Source organism: Podarcis melisellensis (assembly GCF_964234715.1).
Source record: "Podarcis melisellensis genome assembly, chromosome: 6".
In the NCBI taxonomy this organism is placed as follows: Eukaryota; Metazoa; Chordata; class Lepidosauria; order Squamata; family Lacertidae; genus Podarcis; species Podarcis melisellensis.
Genome location: NC_138538.1, coordinates 16,752,659 through 16,766,622, shown reverse-complemented (window position 1 = coordinate 16,766,622; position 13,964 = coordinate 16,752,659). Strand labels below are relative to the sequence as shown.

General features: G+C 42.9%; 1 protein-coding gene across 4 annotated transcripts in view; it reads left to right on the top strand.

Annotated features, from left to right (window-relative positions):
* The window catches only part of TSHZ2 (teashirt zinc finger homeobox 2), a 334,565-nt gene that overhangs the window by 223,468 nt on the left and 97,133 nt on the right, over positions 1-13,964 (top strand). For 3 of the 4 annotated variants that reach the window (XM_081916712.1, XM_081916715.1, XM_081916714.1), the window contains one exon: positions 3,077-6,164. In XM_081916712.1, the coding sequence (XP_081772838.1) occupies positions 3,077-6,156 (3,080 nt within the window). In that variant the 3' untranslated portion in view covers positions 6,157-6,164. Of the gene's footprint in view, positions 1-3,076; positions 6,165-7,909; positions 8,255-13,964 lie in introns of those variants that run through there. The other variant, XM_081916713.1, reaches the window with a different exon arrangement.

The following is a 13,964-nucleotide window of genomic DNA, read 5'->3' as shown; positions in this document are numbered from 1 at the left end:
GAGTGCTTTTAAATACATGTTATTAAATAGCACACTTCTCTTTTTGCCTTTTCTCTTTCTTTCTTTTCCATTCCTTTTTTGTTGCTGGTTAAAGGTTATTGGCATTTTTAAGCATTATTCAAATGGGATTCACCATCTGATGGCTGAACTTTGATGGTGCTTTCCAATCCGCTGCCTTCCCAATTTCGATGCCAACAAACAAGCAGTCTCAAAAGAGGGAAGGACCTCTCAGCACGAGTTCTTCTTCTGTAAAGGTTATAGTAAACATGTCAAAGCCTAATTAAGTAGAAAATGTTCTCTGTGCCGTGGGGGAGGGGTTGTAACTTACTTCTATCAGTCAGACCGTCTAAGAGGATATGCAATACCATGATGGGAAGGGAACAGCAAATTGGAGGGAGAAATGGCTTTTATTTCCCCCATAAAAGTAAAATCAGTATGGCCTCAAAGATAGATTTCAGGGTGCAATTCCAAAATCCAGAAGACAGGGCCACTGGGAGAATTCAAACTCCTGCCAATGTGATGCCGCCATCTTGCCTGGTTCTGAACCACACGCCCCTGATGGCTGACAGGTTAGGGGGGTTTGCTATGGGTGCAGTTCTGAAACTTGCTACCTGCAAGAACCACATGGAGTGTGATTTCCATAAGCAACTTTAGCATGGTAGTAGCCGTAGCCACAGCTACAGGGATGCGGGTGGCGCTGTGGGTTAAACCACAGAGCCTAGGACTTGCCAATCAGAAGGTTGGCGGTTCGAAACCCCACAACGGGGTGAGCTCCCGTTGTTCAGTCCCTGCTCCTGCCAACCTAGCAGTTCGAAAGCATGTCAAAGTGCAAGTAGATAAATAGGTACCGCTCTGACGGGAAGGTAAACGGCATTTCCATGCATTGCTCTGGTTCGCCAGAAATGGCTTAGTCATGCCACATGACCTGGAAGCTGTACACCGGCTCCCTCAGCCAATAAAGCGAGATAAGCACCACAACCCCAGAGTCGGTCTCGACTGGACCTAATGATCAGGGGTCCCTTTACCTTTACCTAGCCACAGCTTCAGCCTCATTAAGGCAAGAGTAGTCAAGATGGTGCCCTCCATAGATCGTATACGGCAACTTCCACCAGTCCTTTTACCACTGAACATGGCAATTGTGGCTCATGGCCGTTGTCACCCACAACAGCTGGAATAGTTACCCCTGAACTAAAGTATCGTTTAAGTTGGGCCTGATGTAACAAAGGTGGGGAAGAAATTCTGCCTAAAACTAAGACTGTTCTAAACAGGGGTGGGAAAAAGCTGGAACAGGATCTAGCGATAGATCTCAGGGTGGCTTTCAGTAGATCTGAAAACTGTCTTAACAATGGCAACAACACAATGATCTTCCCCCAAAATTAGACGGTTGAAGAAAGCTTGGGGTCATCAGGAACAGATTCTTGGGTCAAAGGACTGTGAACTTGGTTTGGTTCTGATGCTCAAAACTAATCTATGTGTTCATGCAGCAGCTGCTCAGAGCTATTATGTTCTTTAACTCTTACTGTGTGTCTTTCACACCTGGCTCCAGTTCTAAGTTCTAAATACAAAAAAAGTAGATCCCACAAGCCTGACGTCTGCCCTCCCCCGCCTTAGAACACCACTGCGAGATAGGCTGTGTACACACTCCCGTTGTGTACACAGCATCCAGTGTGCTCTCATTGTTGGTTTGGGTGGTAGTGTACACACAAATATTTGTTACAATCCATATCTATCCTGTTATGTCCTGTGAAATACTGCATTTTGATGTGCTTTTCCCTAAAGCAGCTTCAATCCAAATTGAGAAAAGGAATGGCCTTGGAGCATTTTGAGCTAGTAAGAGTAGATAGATTTGTGTTTAAATTTGACTTAGCCATGACTTAACTTAGCTCCCATTGAAATAAATGGAAACTAAAGACAACTAACCTAGTCTAGTTCTAACATCATATAAGGTAGATCAGTATATGTCCATGTCTAATAGATGGCTGAGCTGTCCATATTCACTATGTGTCTCCAAAGCTTCTCCATCTTGATACAATGCAAGCACTGTCATTTATTCAAATGCCATGTCAACTGGATGTACCCAAGGCCATTTGCGTAACCAAAATTATTCTCCATTCAGCAGGAGGTGTGGAGTTGTAAATTTTTATCTCCATGAATTGATCAGAAACTTTACGCTGTCTGCATAAAAATGTCAGAATCCCTTTATTTGGATTATGGGCTGTGATGTTAAAATAGATTACTGGCGGTACAAGGTTTTAAAAAAGAGAAAATCTGTACACTGGCATAGAAAATATTATTCTAGTTTACCCATTTAGGAATGTTTTCAGCATATTTTAATAAGGATTAATAGATTATGCATGTCACACATGTCTCTATGTTATGTACATTTAGTACCACAAATATAGGTAGACTTCCTCCTGAGTAAGGGGCCAGAATTACATTAGTTTCATTTTTTCTGAACATCCTGAAATGTTTTATTAAGATCATCAAATGGCATAACATTGTTTTACCTTTACATAACCCATAGAAACAAGAAAATCAGAGACTTTACCTCTTTTCCTTGGGCCAGTTGTCATTTTCTGGAGCGGGTTGATATCCATTTGAGGGCATCATTTTAATGGGTCTTAAAATGATCTCACATATTAATTTTCTAACTGTTCCATTAAGGGGTGGTTAGAGCTATACTGTTGCAACAGGAAAATTATTAACTCAAAATCTCTAGAAGTTACAAAGAATTATGATCATCTGCCAATAAAAACCAACAAGCTTTGCCAGCTTTTTCACTCCTTGCGCTAACAGTCCATAAAGCAGAAGGTTAAACCCAAATCCAGTAGGGAAAAGCAAATGCCAGAAGTAGAGAAATGAATGTGCAGTGTTCTTTTTTTATAATAATTTTTATTAATTTTTCATTAATAATAATCCAGTATGAGCCACATTAATACAATACCAAATCATAATACAATTAAAAAAGACAATTATTCCGTTCCAAATTAAACATTTTTGGGTGACTTCCCATGTTCTGATTTTGTGCAGTGTTCTTACTTATGCTGATGTTTCATGTATCGACGTTCCTTTTCAGGTTACGTCCAAGATGATGATTTGAAAGAGGAGGAAGACGTAAAAGAGGAGGAAGAGGATGATGACGAGAGCAACTCGACAGCTCGTCTTCAGGGCAGCAATGACCCTGGCACAGATGAAGAACGTGATGCAGGCCCTGACCCAAAAGGTGGCTTTAGCTACCAGAACTCTCCAGTAAGTCACATCTCTAATCAGGATGTTGAAAACGAATCCCTGTTAAGTGATGCGAGTGACCAGGTGGCGGATATTAAAAGCCTTTGTTCTAGAGAGCCGCAAGACCCCAAAGCCAATGCCCACCCCAAACTTCCCAGCGAAGCACATAGCTGCATGGATAAAATGACAGCGGTATACGCCAACATCCTTTCAGATTCTTACTGGACAGGTCTAGGACTCGGACTCAAGCTGTCCAACTCGGATAAGAGGGGCTGCGACAACAGGAACGGGGCAAGCAAAAGTGACTTTGATTGGCACCAAGACGCACTGACCAAGAGCCTGCAGCAGAGCTTACCAGCGCGGCCTGTCTCCAAACCAAACCTTTTCAGCTCAGTCCAGCTCTACAGGCAAAGCAGCAAAATGTGTGGGACTGTATTCACCGGCGCCAGTAGGTTTCGGTGCAGGCAGTGCAGTGCTGCCTATGACACCCTGGTGGAGCTGACTGTCCACATGAACGAAAGTGGTCATTATCAAGATGACAACCATAAGAAAGACAAGCACAGGCCTGCCAGCTACTCCAAGCCCCGCAAAAGGGCCTTTCAGGACATGGATAAGGAAGATGCCCAGAAAGTCCTGAAGTGCATGTTCTGCGGCGACTCCTTCGATTCCCTTCAAGATCTAAGCGTCCACATGATAAAAACAAAACACTACCAAAAAGTGCCTTTGAAGGAGCCGGTGCCTACCATTTCTTCCAAAATGGTAACTCCAGCTAAAAAACGTGTGTTTGACGTCAACAGGCCTTGTTCTCCAGACTCAACCACGGGGTCGTTTGCAGAGACCTTTTCTTCCCAGAAGAATGCAAACCTGCAGCTATCCTCTAACAACCGCTACGGCTACCAAAACGGAGCCAGCTACACGTGGCAGTTCGAGGCGTGCAAATCACAGATCCTCAAGTGCATGGAATGCGGGAGCTCGCACGACACGTTGCAGCAGCTCACCACGCACATGATGGTGACGGGCCACTTCTTGAAGGTCACAAGCTCGGCCTCCAAGAAAGGAAAGCAGCTTGTTTTGGATCCGCTGGCTGTGGAGAAGATGCAGTCGCTTTCTGAAGCGCCAGCTGGCGGCGATGGTCTGCACGTGAAGCCCTCCAGCAACGCGTCGACGGATTCTGCAGCTCCTGCTTTGGAGCTCAAGAAAGAAAGGAAGCAAAACAAAATGGAGGAAGTGAGCAAAGACGAGAAAGCGGTGAAGAACGAAGACTATGAAGACACTCTTCAGAAACCGCTGGACCCTACGATAAAATACCAGTATCTTCGGGAGGAAGACCTGGAAGATGCTTCCAAAGGTGGTGGAGACATTTTGAAGTCTTTGGAAAACACGGTCACCACTGCCATCAATAAAGCTCAAAATGGAGCACCCAGCTGGAGTGCGTATCCTAGTATCCATGCAGCTTATCAGCTTTCAGAAGGAGCAAAGCCTTCCTTACCAGTGGGGTCCCAGGTGCTGCAAGTTAGGCCAACGGTCACAAATAAGCTGAGGCCTATTGCTCCAAAATGGAAAGTAATGCCTCTGGTTCCTATCTCAGCTAACATGGCCCAATGCACTCAAGTGAAGAAGGAAGGAGACACCAAAAAGGAAGCACAAAAGGACCATGTTAAAGAGGGCAACAAAGTTGTGGATGCAGCTCCTGCCTGTCAAAATGAAGGTCACTCTCCCCCTCAAGTTGAGGTGTGTGTAGAGCCTAAGAAGCCAGAGCCAAGTCCTTTGAAAGAAGAGGACAAGGCAAAAGATGAGGAGGAGAAAGACAAAACAAATTCAAAGGAATCAGCACCATCAGCTCTTACCAATGGGTGCACTACTTCTAACCACTCCTCTGAGCTGCCTTGTCTAAACCCTCTGAGTGCTCTGCAGTCTGTGCTGAATAACCACTTGGGCAAAGCCAACGAGCCTTTGAGACCTCAGTCCAACACCAGCCCCAGTTCAAGTGCAGCCTCTATGTTCCACAAACCTAATTTAAACATGATGGAGAAGCCAGTTCTGTCTCCCACCCCAGCACCAACGAAACCTGCAACCGTTACATCCAGGCATTATGTGTTCGAAAACAGCGATCAGCCAATAGACCTGACCAAATCTAAAAGCAAGAAGGGAGAGTCTGTTCAAGCACAATCTTGCACTTCCCCACCTCAGAAACACGCCCTGTCTGACATTGCAGACATGGTCAAAGTTCTCCCCAAAGCTACGACGCCAAAACCTGCTGCCTCGTCCAGAATACCATCGATGAAACTGGAAATGGATGTCCGGCGTTTTGAAGATGTCTCAACAGAAGTCTCCACGTTGCACAAAAGAAAGGGAAGGCAGTCCAACTGGAATCCTCAACATCTCCTCATTTTGCAAGCTCAGTTTGCTTCCAGCCTTTTCCAAACTTCCGAAGGTAAATATTTATTGTCAGACTTGGGTCCTCAAGAACGCATGCAGATTTCCAAATTTACTGGACTGTCCATGACTACGATCAGCCATTGGTTGGCAAATGTCAAGTACCAACTCAGAAAAACTGGAGGGACAAAGTTTCTGAAAAACATGGATAAAGGGCACCCCATCTTTTATTGCAGTGACTGTGCATCTCAGTTTAGAACCCCGTCAACGTACATCAACCATTTAGAATCCCATCTAGGTTTCCAAATGAAAGACATGAACAAGCTGGCTGTGGAGCAGCAAACCAAGGTAGAACAAGAAATCTCCAGAATTTCAGTTCAAAGGTCTCCTGAAACAATAGCTGGAGAAGAGGACACAGACTCTAAGTTCAAATGTAAGCTGTGCTCTCGGACATTTGTGAGCAAACACGCAGTAAAACTTCATCTAAGCAAAACACACAGCAAGTCGCCAGAACACCATTCACAGTTTGTAGCAGAAGTGGATGAAGAATAACTCCTAAGGTATGCATGCCTTAACTGCAAAATGAGTTTAAATATTATGTTTATCAAAGGAAGGCTCTCAAAGCACTTCGGCTTTCTTTAAACAATTGTGTTTTCCAGGATGCCCATTTCTTTCCGGACAGTGGCTCCTCTGCCTGTAACTGCTGCATGATGGGACAAATTTAAGAGGTGCAACTGCTTCCATGATGGGAAAAACTTTGCTTTTTTTTGCATTTTGCTCAGCCATGCTGCTGTTAAAGGCACAGGAACTGCTGCCAAGAAAAAAATTGGCAACCTCGTTTGCTGTTGACACTATGTTCCCACTTAGCTATCCAGTCCATTAATCTTGCATTTGAAAAGCAAAGCATGACGAACACTTCACTCTAATGGCTTCTATTGAAATTGTATTTGCTTGTAATATTTTAAGCATCTGTATCACCCTTTTGTCCCATAATCTGCACAGAGGAGTGGGAGTCACAGCAACTCGGATGGCGTTGTCATGTGTTTTCACATGGATTGTCACATTTGATGATGATTTCCTTATGGTTTCAAGGACCTCTTTCACTGCTTCTCCTTACACTGCCCATTTGATTGTGCATCAGGTCTGTTTAAATCAGAGGAGGCTAACCTGTGATACCTCCCCCCCCCCCCCGATGTTGCTCAACTACATCTCCCATCACCCCAACCATTGACCATGCCGGCTGAGACTGATGGGAGCTGGAGTGCAACAACATCTGGGGGACAACAGGCTAGCAATCCCAGTCTATAACCTTTTGTCCTGTGAGACCTCCAACAGCCTCCTTATTTGTTCTGATGCAATGTAAGGTGGGATGTCCAAAGCACAGTCGCTGGGTGCATACCATGTTCAATCACTGTTAGTCTCCATGAGTACTGGGGTTAGATGGAACAATGGTCCAATTCGTCACAAGGCAGCTTCATGTGGTCCCATGGCTTACCAGGACGCCAAGGGATCATACTCTCTTGTAAAGGGACTCTCTGCAAATGAGCTCCCAAAGGTTGTAAAGATACAAAAAAAAAATATGCCTACATCCAAGCAGCCTTTTGAGGGGAAAGAGCTCAATGAGGAAGAGGAAACTGTTCCAGGGGGTCCCCGCACCACAACAAGCAGGTGCTAAGCAGGCAGAAAAACAAGGTAGGCTAGAAATCCACACCAGATAGTTCAAAGAGGCATGAGAGATGGGAAGCAGGAGTTCCTTATCCTATTTATAAAGTTTTATACTGCTTTTTTATGTCTGAAGTTAAAAATTAAAAATGGTAAAAACGAGACACTTGCATTTCATCTCCCTACACTTCTGGGGTCTTCCTGAAGCGAGGATGGGGAACCCGCAGCCCTCCAGGATTGCTGGACTCCAGCGCTCATCCTCCCACAGTGATGATAGCGTTGTAGTCCAGCAACATCTAGAGGGCCCCCTCTGTTCTAAAGGGAGAAATGCATTCCATCGCTTTTCTCTGTCCAGCCCCTGGAAGCACAGGGAGAGGAGATGCATGTCTCACTTCCCCTCTCCCCTCTTCTATGGAGCATCCCAAGGAGCTTTACTTAGGTGTCAATGTTGAAGCTTACCTTGCTATAATAGCTCCTGCATGCCTAATCTGTGTGCTGATTAAGAGCCTGAGAACCCCGGGAAGATGCAAAAGGGGACAAGACTCTGCTTTTTTAATGGTTGCGTAAGGGAGAGAATGGCAACGGGTTTAATTTGTTAACTTATACACCTGCTGAAGTTCCTCCTTCTTCTCTACTATTAAAGGTGCAGGAACCTTGTCCTTTTTTTTGCATCTGATCACCCTAGATGCAAGTAACGGTCGCCTAGACTCCAAGGTGCAGTTGCTGGCACCCTCTGCCAACCCTATATGCACTGGCTATTTGTCTTTTATGGTCCTCTTCCTGTTCAAAACGTGAATTCTCTGCAGCCAGAAGGTAACACTCAATGGTTGAGTAGACCAAAGTCTATACAATACACTGAAAGCCTGTATTCCAAAAGAAAAAAAGGGGAGGCGGGGAGATAACATTGGTTATGTAGTCATTATTCTAGATAAACATATGGCATCATAGATTCATTTGTGTAACAATAAATTCCTTTGTCACATATAAACGTATGGAAAAGTCTCACTCTTTAATTATTCTGGCTAGTCTTAACTGCCCTTTTGAATATTTACACAGTCCTTTCCTTTGTAATCAGATACATGTTGCTTAGCTCATAGCATTATACACACATTGCTCAATACAGTGCACATTATATTGGAGAAATGAATAGAGCCCCATATTGACTTGAATTGAACATGCCCTGCTTATTCTGGTGTGGTTTCATATGCTTGCAAGGCAATTCCTCTTCCTTTCAAGGTGCTGCCGTTAGAACCCCACACCAGGCATGAATTGAAGTGCCACACAGCTCCCATTGTTACCAGAACCGTTTTTAGCACAGCGTTGTCTTTTCTTTTTAAGAAGGAGAGAGAAAACACACAGACCCATTTGTAGCAAGCTGCTCATTTTCAATCCTGAAACAGGGGGCAAATAATTCAAGAATACACTTACATCTAGCATTTATGAATATACTATTAGTCTGATGCATAATAAATAAAGCCTGCTTAACTCCAAAACCTGACATCTTACGTTTTTAAATTAGTAACAAGCATCTGATAGCCCAAATAAACTGTTGCGGCAGAGGAACATTTCATTGAGATGGAGGGAATTTACTTCCTAGCAGGTGTGCTGAAATGGACGCAGGTGGCGCTGTGGTCTAAACCACAGAGCCTAGGGCTTGCCGATCAGAAGGTTGGCGGTTCGAATCCCCGCGATGGGGTGAGCTCCTGCTGTTCAGTCCCAACTCCTGCCCACCTAGCAGTTCAAAAGCACATCAAAGTGCAAGTAGATAAATAGGTACCACTTCGGCGGGAAGGTAAACGGCGTTTCCGTGCACTGTTGGTTCGCCAGAAATGGCTTAGTCATGCTGGCCACATGACCCAGAAGCTGTCTGCAGACAAATGCCGGCTCCCTCGGCCTATAGAGCGAGATGAGCGCGCAACCCCAGAGTTGTCCGCGACTGGACCTAACGGTCAGGGGTACCTTTACCTTTAGGTGTGCTGAAGATTGCAACTCTAACAGCACAATACTAGGAGTATAGGATTGCAGCCTAAACTCTGAAGGACTTGCATTCAGAAGGACTGGGTGAGTGCTCTACAAATAATTTCTGTTGTCTGGGAACAAAGACATATATAGATATTTGGATATTTTGAATGAGTTTTTGCCCTGCTGCATTCCAGCATATGCAATTAGTTGTGAAACTTACACATCAACGGTGTAAAAGCCAGCACAACATCTGTATGTATTACAGCTGTTGAATGGAATTTATGGTGCAATCATCCCAACCCCAAGATTCAGGCATGTTCTGATGAGAAGAAGGAGCTTCTCCAGTTCAAGGGCTCTCTCTTCATTTCAGTGAGCAATCCAATTCATACCTGCAAAGGCAGATATGCACATGAAGTAGGCTCCTTCTTACACTGGAATAAATATGGGGGGATATTGTTGAGGTGTTTAGTTTGCAAATTGGTCACTGAGATACTGCAAACGGTTGGCTGGCAATAGGGAGTCTTCTTACCAACCAGATTTCCTCCAGAAAGAGTAAATCTGGATTAAATTGAGCGGGGGCGGGAGCGGCAGGGGAGATATGGGTAGTATTTTGATGCTGATGTCATCATATGGATGCTGAAAAAAAAAAAAAAAGCTTGCATGAGGAGCATCAATCCCATGGTATTTACCTGTCTGGAAACATCCTTGGTGAGAGAACCATTTGCCCCAAAGAGAGAAATGATGTGCTTCGCTGTTCTGTGTTGGAGTTCTGATACAAGCAGGGATGGATTTAGGTTTGATGAGGCTCTCAGCTACTGAAGGTAATGGGGCCCATTAAATGTCCAGCTGTCCTTTGTCAACAACAAATTGTCACTGTTTTTTCTTGAGCTGAATATATGCTATATGCTAATTTATGAACCTGAGCAGTATCTAAAACCATTTGCACATGCAGAATGTAGGCACTCTTTATATAGAAATGAGCAAACTAGTGATATTTTAGGGAGCAGGCTAGCAGGCGGGGCCCATTACTTACATCATAGGAGCTTACGCAAAACACTGCTGCTGTATGTAGGTTTTATTTTATTTGTTTTTTATCTTATATTTTGGAAATGTACATCCGGTGGTTTTTTTCCTTTATTTTTTGGGGGGGCCCTAAGAGAGTGGGGTCCTATGCTATAGCTTGTTTAGCTTAGACAGTGGTACTTCTGGTTATGGATTTAATTTGTTTTGGGGTGCCATGCACCCCCCAAAAAATCTGTGACTAGAGGCGCCGTTTCTGCGCATGCACGCGGCACGATAAAGCACTTCTGTGCATGCGCAAGCAGCAAAACCTGGAAGTATACACTTCCGGATTTGCCGTGGCCGTAACCTGAAGATTCCACAACCTGGAGGTTACACAACATGAGGTACCACTGTACGTAAATCCTACAACAGTGAAAGGGCAATAGGCTCCTGAGTGATAGTACTTAGACAGCCACGTGGAAACGTGCTTCTTTACTGGAAAGACCTGTCAGGAGTAAGCATGGACCAATGGTACCAAATAGTATGGGGAAAAGCCTTACTAGAAAAATTAACCAATAAACTGAAACTGACATGGGGACAAACAGAAGATGTGATAAAGGCTCCCCTTTATCACATACACAGCCCAACAATAATCCACCAACAGCATACAAATCAATATGGCTAACCTGATCCAAAACACCCACCTACCCCACTCACACATGAAAACAAAGATCACCACAGCCAATCCCAAACAAACAGCCACACCCTAGGCCAACCCCAACCTCTCTCATCACCAAAGGAACACAAGTGAACAGCAGAGAACCTGCATAAGCAACGTTGACACCAAACCCTGCATATATTAAGCAAAATAGAAACATCGCCACCCGACCCCACCGCCACTCACCTTTCCCCCCTCCACCTCTTCCCCCCTTTTCTTCCTAATGTCTCAACAAATGAAACTGATTTGTAAAAATGTTACATGGAAAAAATACAAGAGAGAGACATTACACATCTGTAAATCAAGAAAATCTTTAATAAAAATACACACACAAAAAGTGCTTCTTGCCATGGTGGACTGTATCACTATTTTAGTGCAAGGATAGCACAGCTTCCCAAGCTGACCTTGATAAGTCTGTTCACAGCTGCTGGCACGAGAATCACAGCCAGTGATGCATGCTGTGTAGGCAGTGACCTGCAGGGTTGCCAACTGACCAGACCAAAAATGGCCCAGCCTGCTCCTCTGCCTTTTAAGAACAGCTTGATCTTGCAGAAGTCACAGCAGGGGTGTGAGAATCTTCTTGCCTGCAATTACGACCACATGAGCAGGGGCCGATAAGCTGGCAACTCACCGAGAAACAGAAGCATGCTAACTGCTCCCCCATTGCAGCGGAATGCTCCAGTGCTATAAATGTGTAGCATTTTTAATAACAAACTGACTTCAGGATTTGGCTAAGTGGAACGATTACAGTTCTAGTGCTATTGAGAATATCCAAATTGCAGCGCACAGCTGCACAAGGGTCCCTTAGTACAAAGGTAATGACGCTGCCTTTGGACACTTACCCTGTAAAACACTGCCATTAAAAAAGCCAATGAAAAAAGCAATGAAAACACACTCTGATTGAATTCATTTTAAATAGTAGATTTCCGGACATACAGTTTGGCAGACCTGCTGCTGCAATAGGATATCTGGGCCTGTTATTTCCCTCACAGGGACTGGTATGGACCTATTGTTAGTCCATAATTTGGAATTCCACATACTTTGTATTAAAAAAAAAAATTTAATGGAAAAGTATGGTGGGGAATATTTTTGCATTCTCCCCATCCCCAAGAGTAGATTTCATTTGATTTGTTTTATTTTTACCGTGTTTATGTTTGTTAACGTTATGAACATTGGCAGAGCTATTTTTCTAGAAAAAGAGGTGCCAGAACTCACCAGGAACGCCTCCCTTGTTCTCTTATAATGGCAATAGAACCTAATGGAGAGGTGACGAATATGAGTTTTGTTTGGAAAAAAAGCTCTGCCCATTGGCAAATAATTTGGATTCTGTCGCAAAAAAAGACATCTGTTTGAATATAGGGAAATAACCAGCAAAACATGCTTCTGATGCGGGAATTTAGCAGATAAGCAACACAACTGCTACCAATCCTAAATAGAGTAATATGTTCAGGGTGTGGAGTGTTAGAGATATATTAATTTCTCTTTGATTATCATTCCTGAGAAGTGCACTTTACACCTAGCAGTCTGGCCCTCTGTCTGTTTACTCCAGAATTAAGTCACACAGAATTCAATGGATTACTCCCAAGTAAGGATAGACAGTTGCAGCTTGTCTCGTCTTCATTTTGTCACATTTCCAGCAGCATATATGTCTTCATGAAAATTCACCTGCAGTTTTTGCCTAATATAGATATCTTCACTATTAAGCATTCTAATAGAGTGCATTTTTGTACATTGTTTTCAATAATGTTTCCCCTTACATAGGCATTTTGTATGCATTTTTTGGTTGGAGAATGCCATCACAAAATCCAGGGATGTGCAAATTGCAAAGGATAACAGCATCTCGGTTCACTTGGTATTGTTCTGGAGAATGCAAAGGTGTTAGGACCGTATTAAAAAGAGAACCAAATCAAATTTCTCTTCCACCTCTGCTCTTAAATTTGTGCAGAAGTTAGTGCATAAAACAAACATTCAGACTTTATACAGAGCTTATATTTGTCAACATGTTGGATTAGGAGATACAGAATAACATTTCTGGAGAAACTGCATAGGAAAAGACTGGATTTTTAATTTTAAATACAATTTATCAGGCTTTTTATCAAGTCCTGCTAATTTCACTGTAATTTTAGTTGGTATGCATGAAAGCACAAATCGTGTGAAATGATGGGCTATTTTAACTAACACTGTATAGATTATATGTTTTTTATTATTATTTTAAGCTCTAAAGCTTGACTAAACTCTTTAGAGCTGTGCTTAAAGAAAAACCCTGCAAAGTTTGATCCTGATCTTTTTTTAAAGTTGGAAGAAAATCTGATGTCATTCAGAACATCTTGCTTGTTTATTAAAAAAAAAGTGTGCACTATTGCTATCCCATAGCAAAATTAAGATTTCTTGCAATAGGTAGATGCTAAATATGCTAGCAAAATACCTGTAACAAGCCTCACATATTTATACGTACATTTTAGAATATTGACATATTGAGAAATAGCAGGTTAATTGCAAGGAAAAGGCTCTTCTATTACCTGTTCTTTAAAAACTTTAAAAGTACACCCATAAATTTTGGGTTCAGAAAATGAAAATACCAGATTGAACCCATGTTTGCAAGATTTTGCAAATCTCAAAATATAAACTGTCAATTTCCCCCTAAATTCTGCCCCACACAAACACAATCCAGTGCTTCCCTTGTGTGCTGAAAGATATTTTGCTAGATAGTAGAATAGCGATTTTACTAAATTCCCTTAATTATTGAAAAAATATCTGATGTAGGGATATGTGTGTGTGTTTCTCTTGCATATCCTTCTTCCTTTTGTCTTTTCCCCGCACTTCCCATAGGTATTTGCATTTTGCAATATAACAGAACATTATCTTGGATTTAAGGATTTAAGACAATCTTACCAAAACTCACCCTTTTCATTTCAACCATCTGCAAATTTGTCATGTTACTCCCCGCATCCATAAAACCTGGAACATCGGAAAGAAGATTGGTATAATGAGTTCCTTTTAGCATTCAGATTCTTAG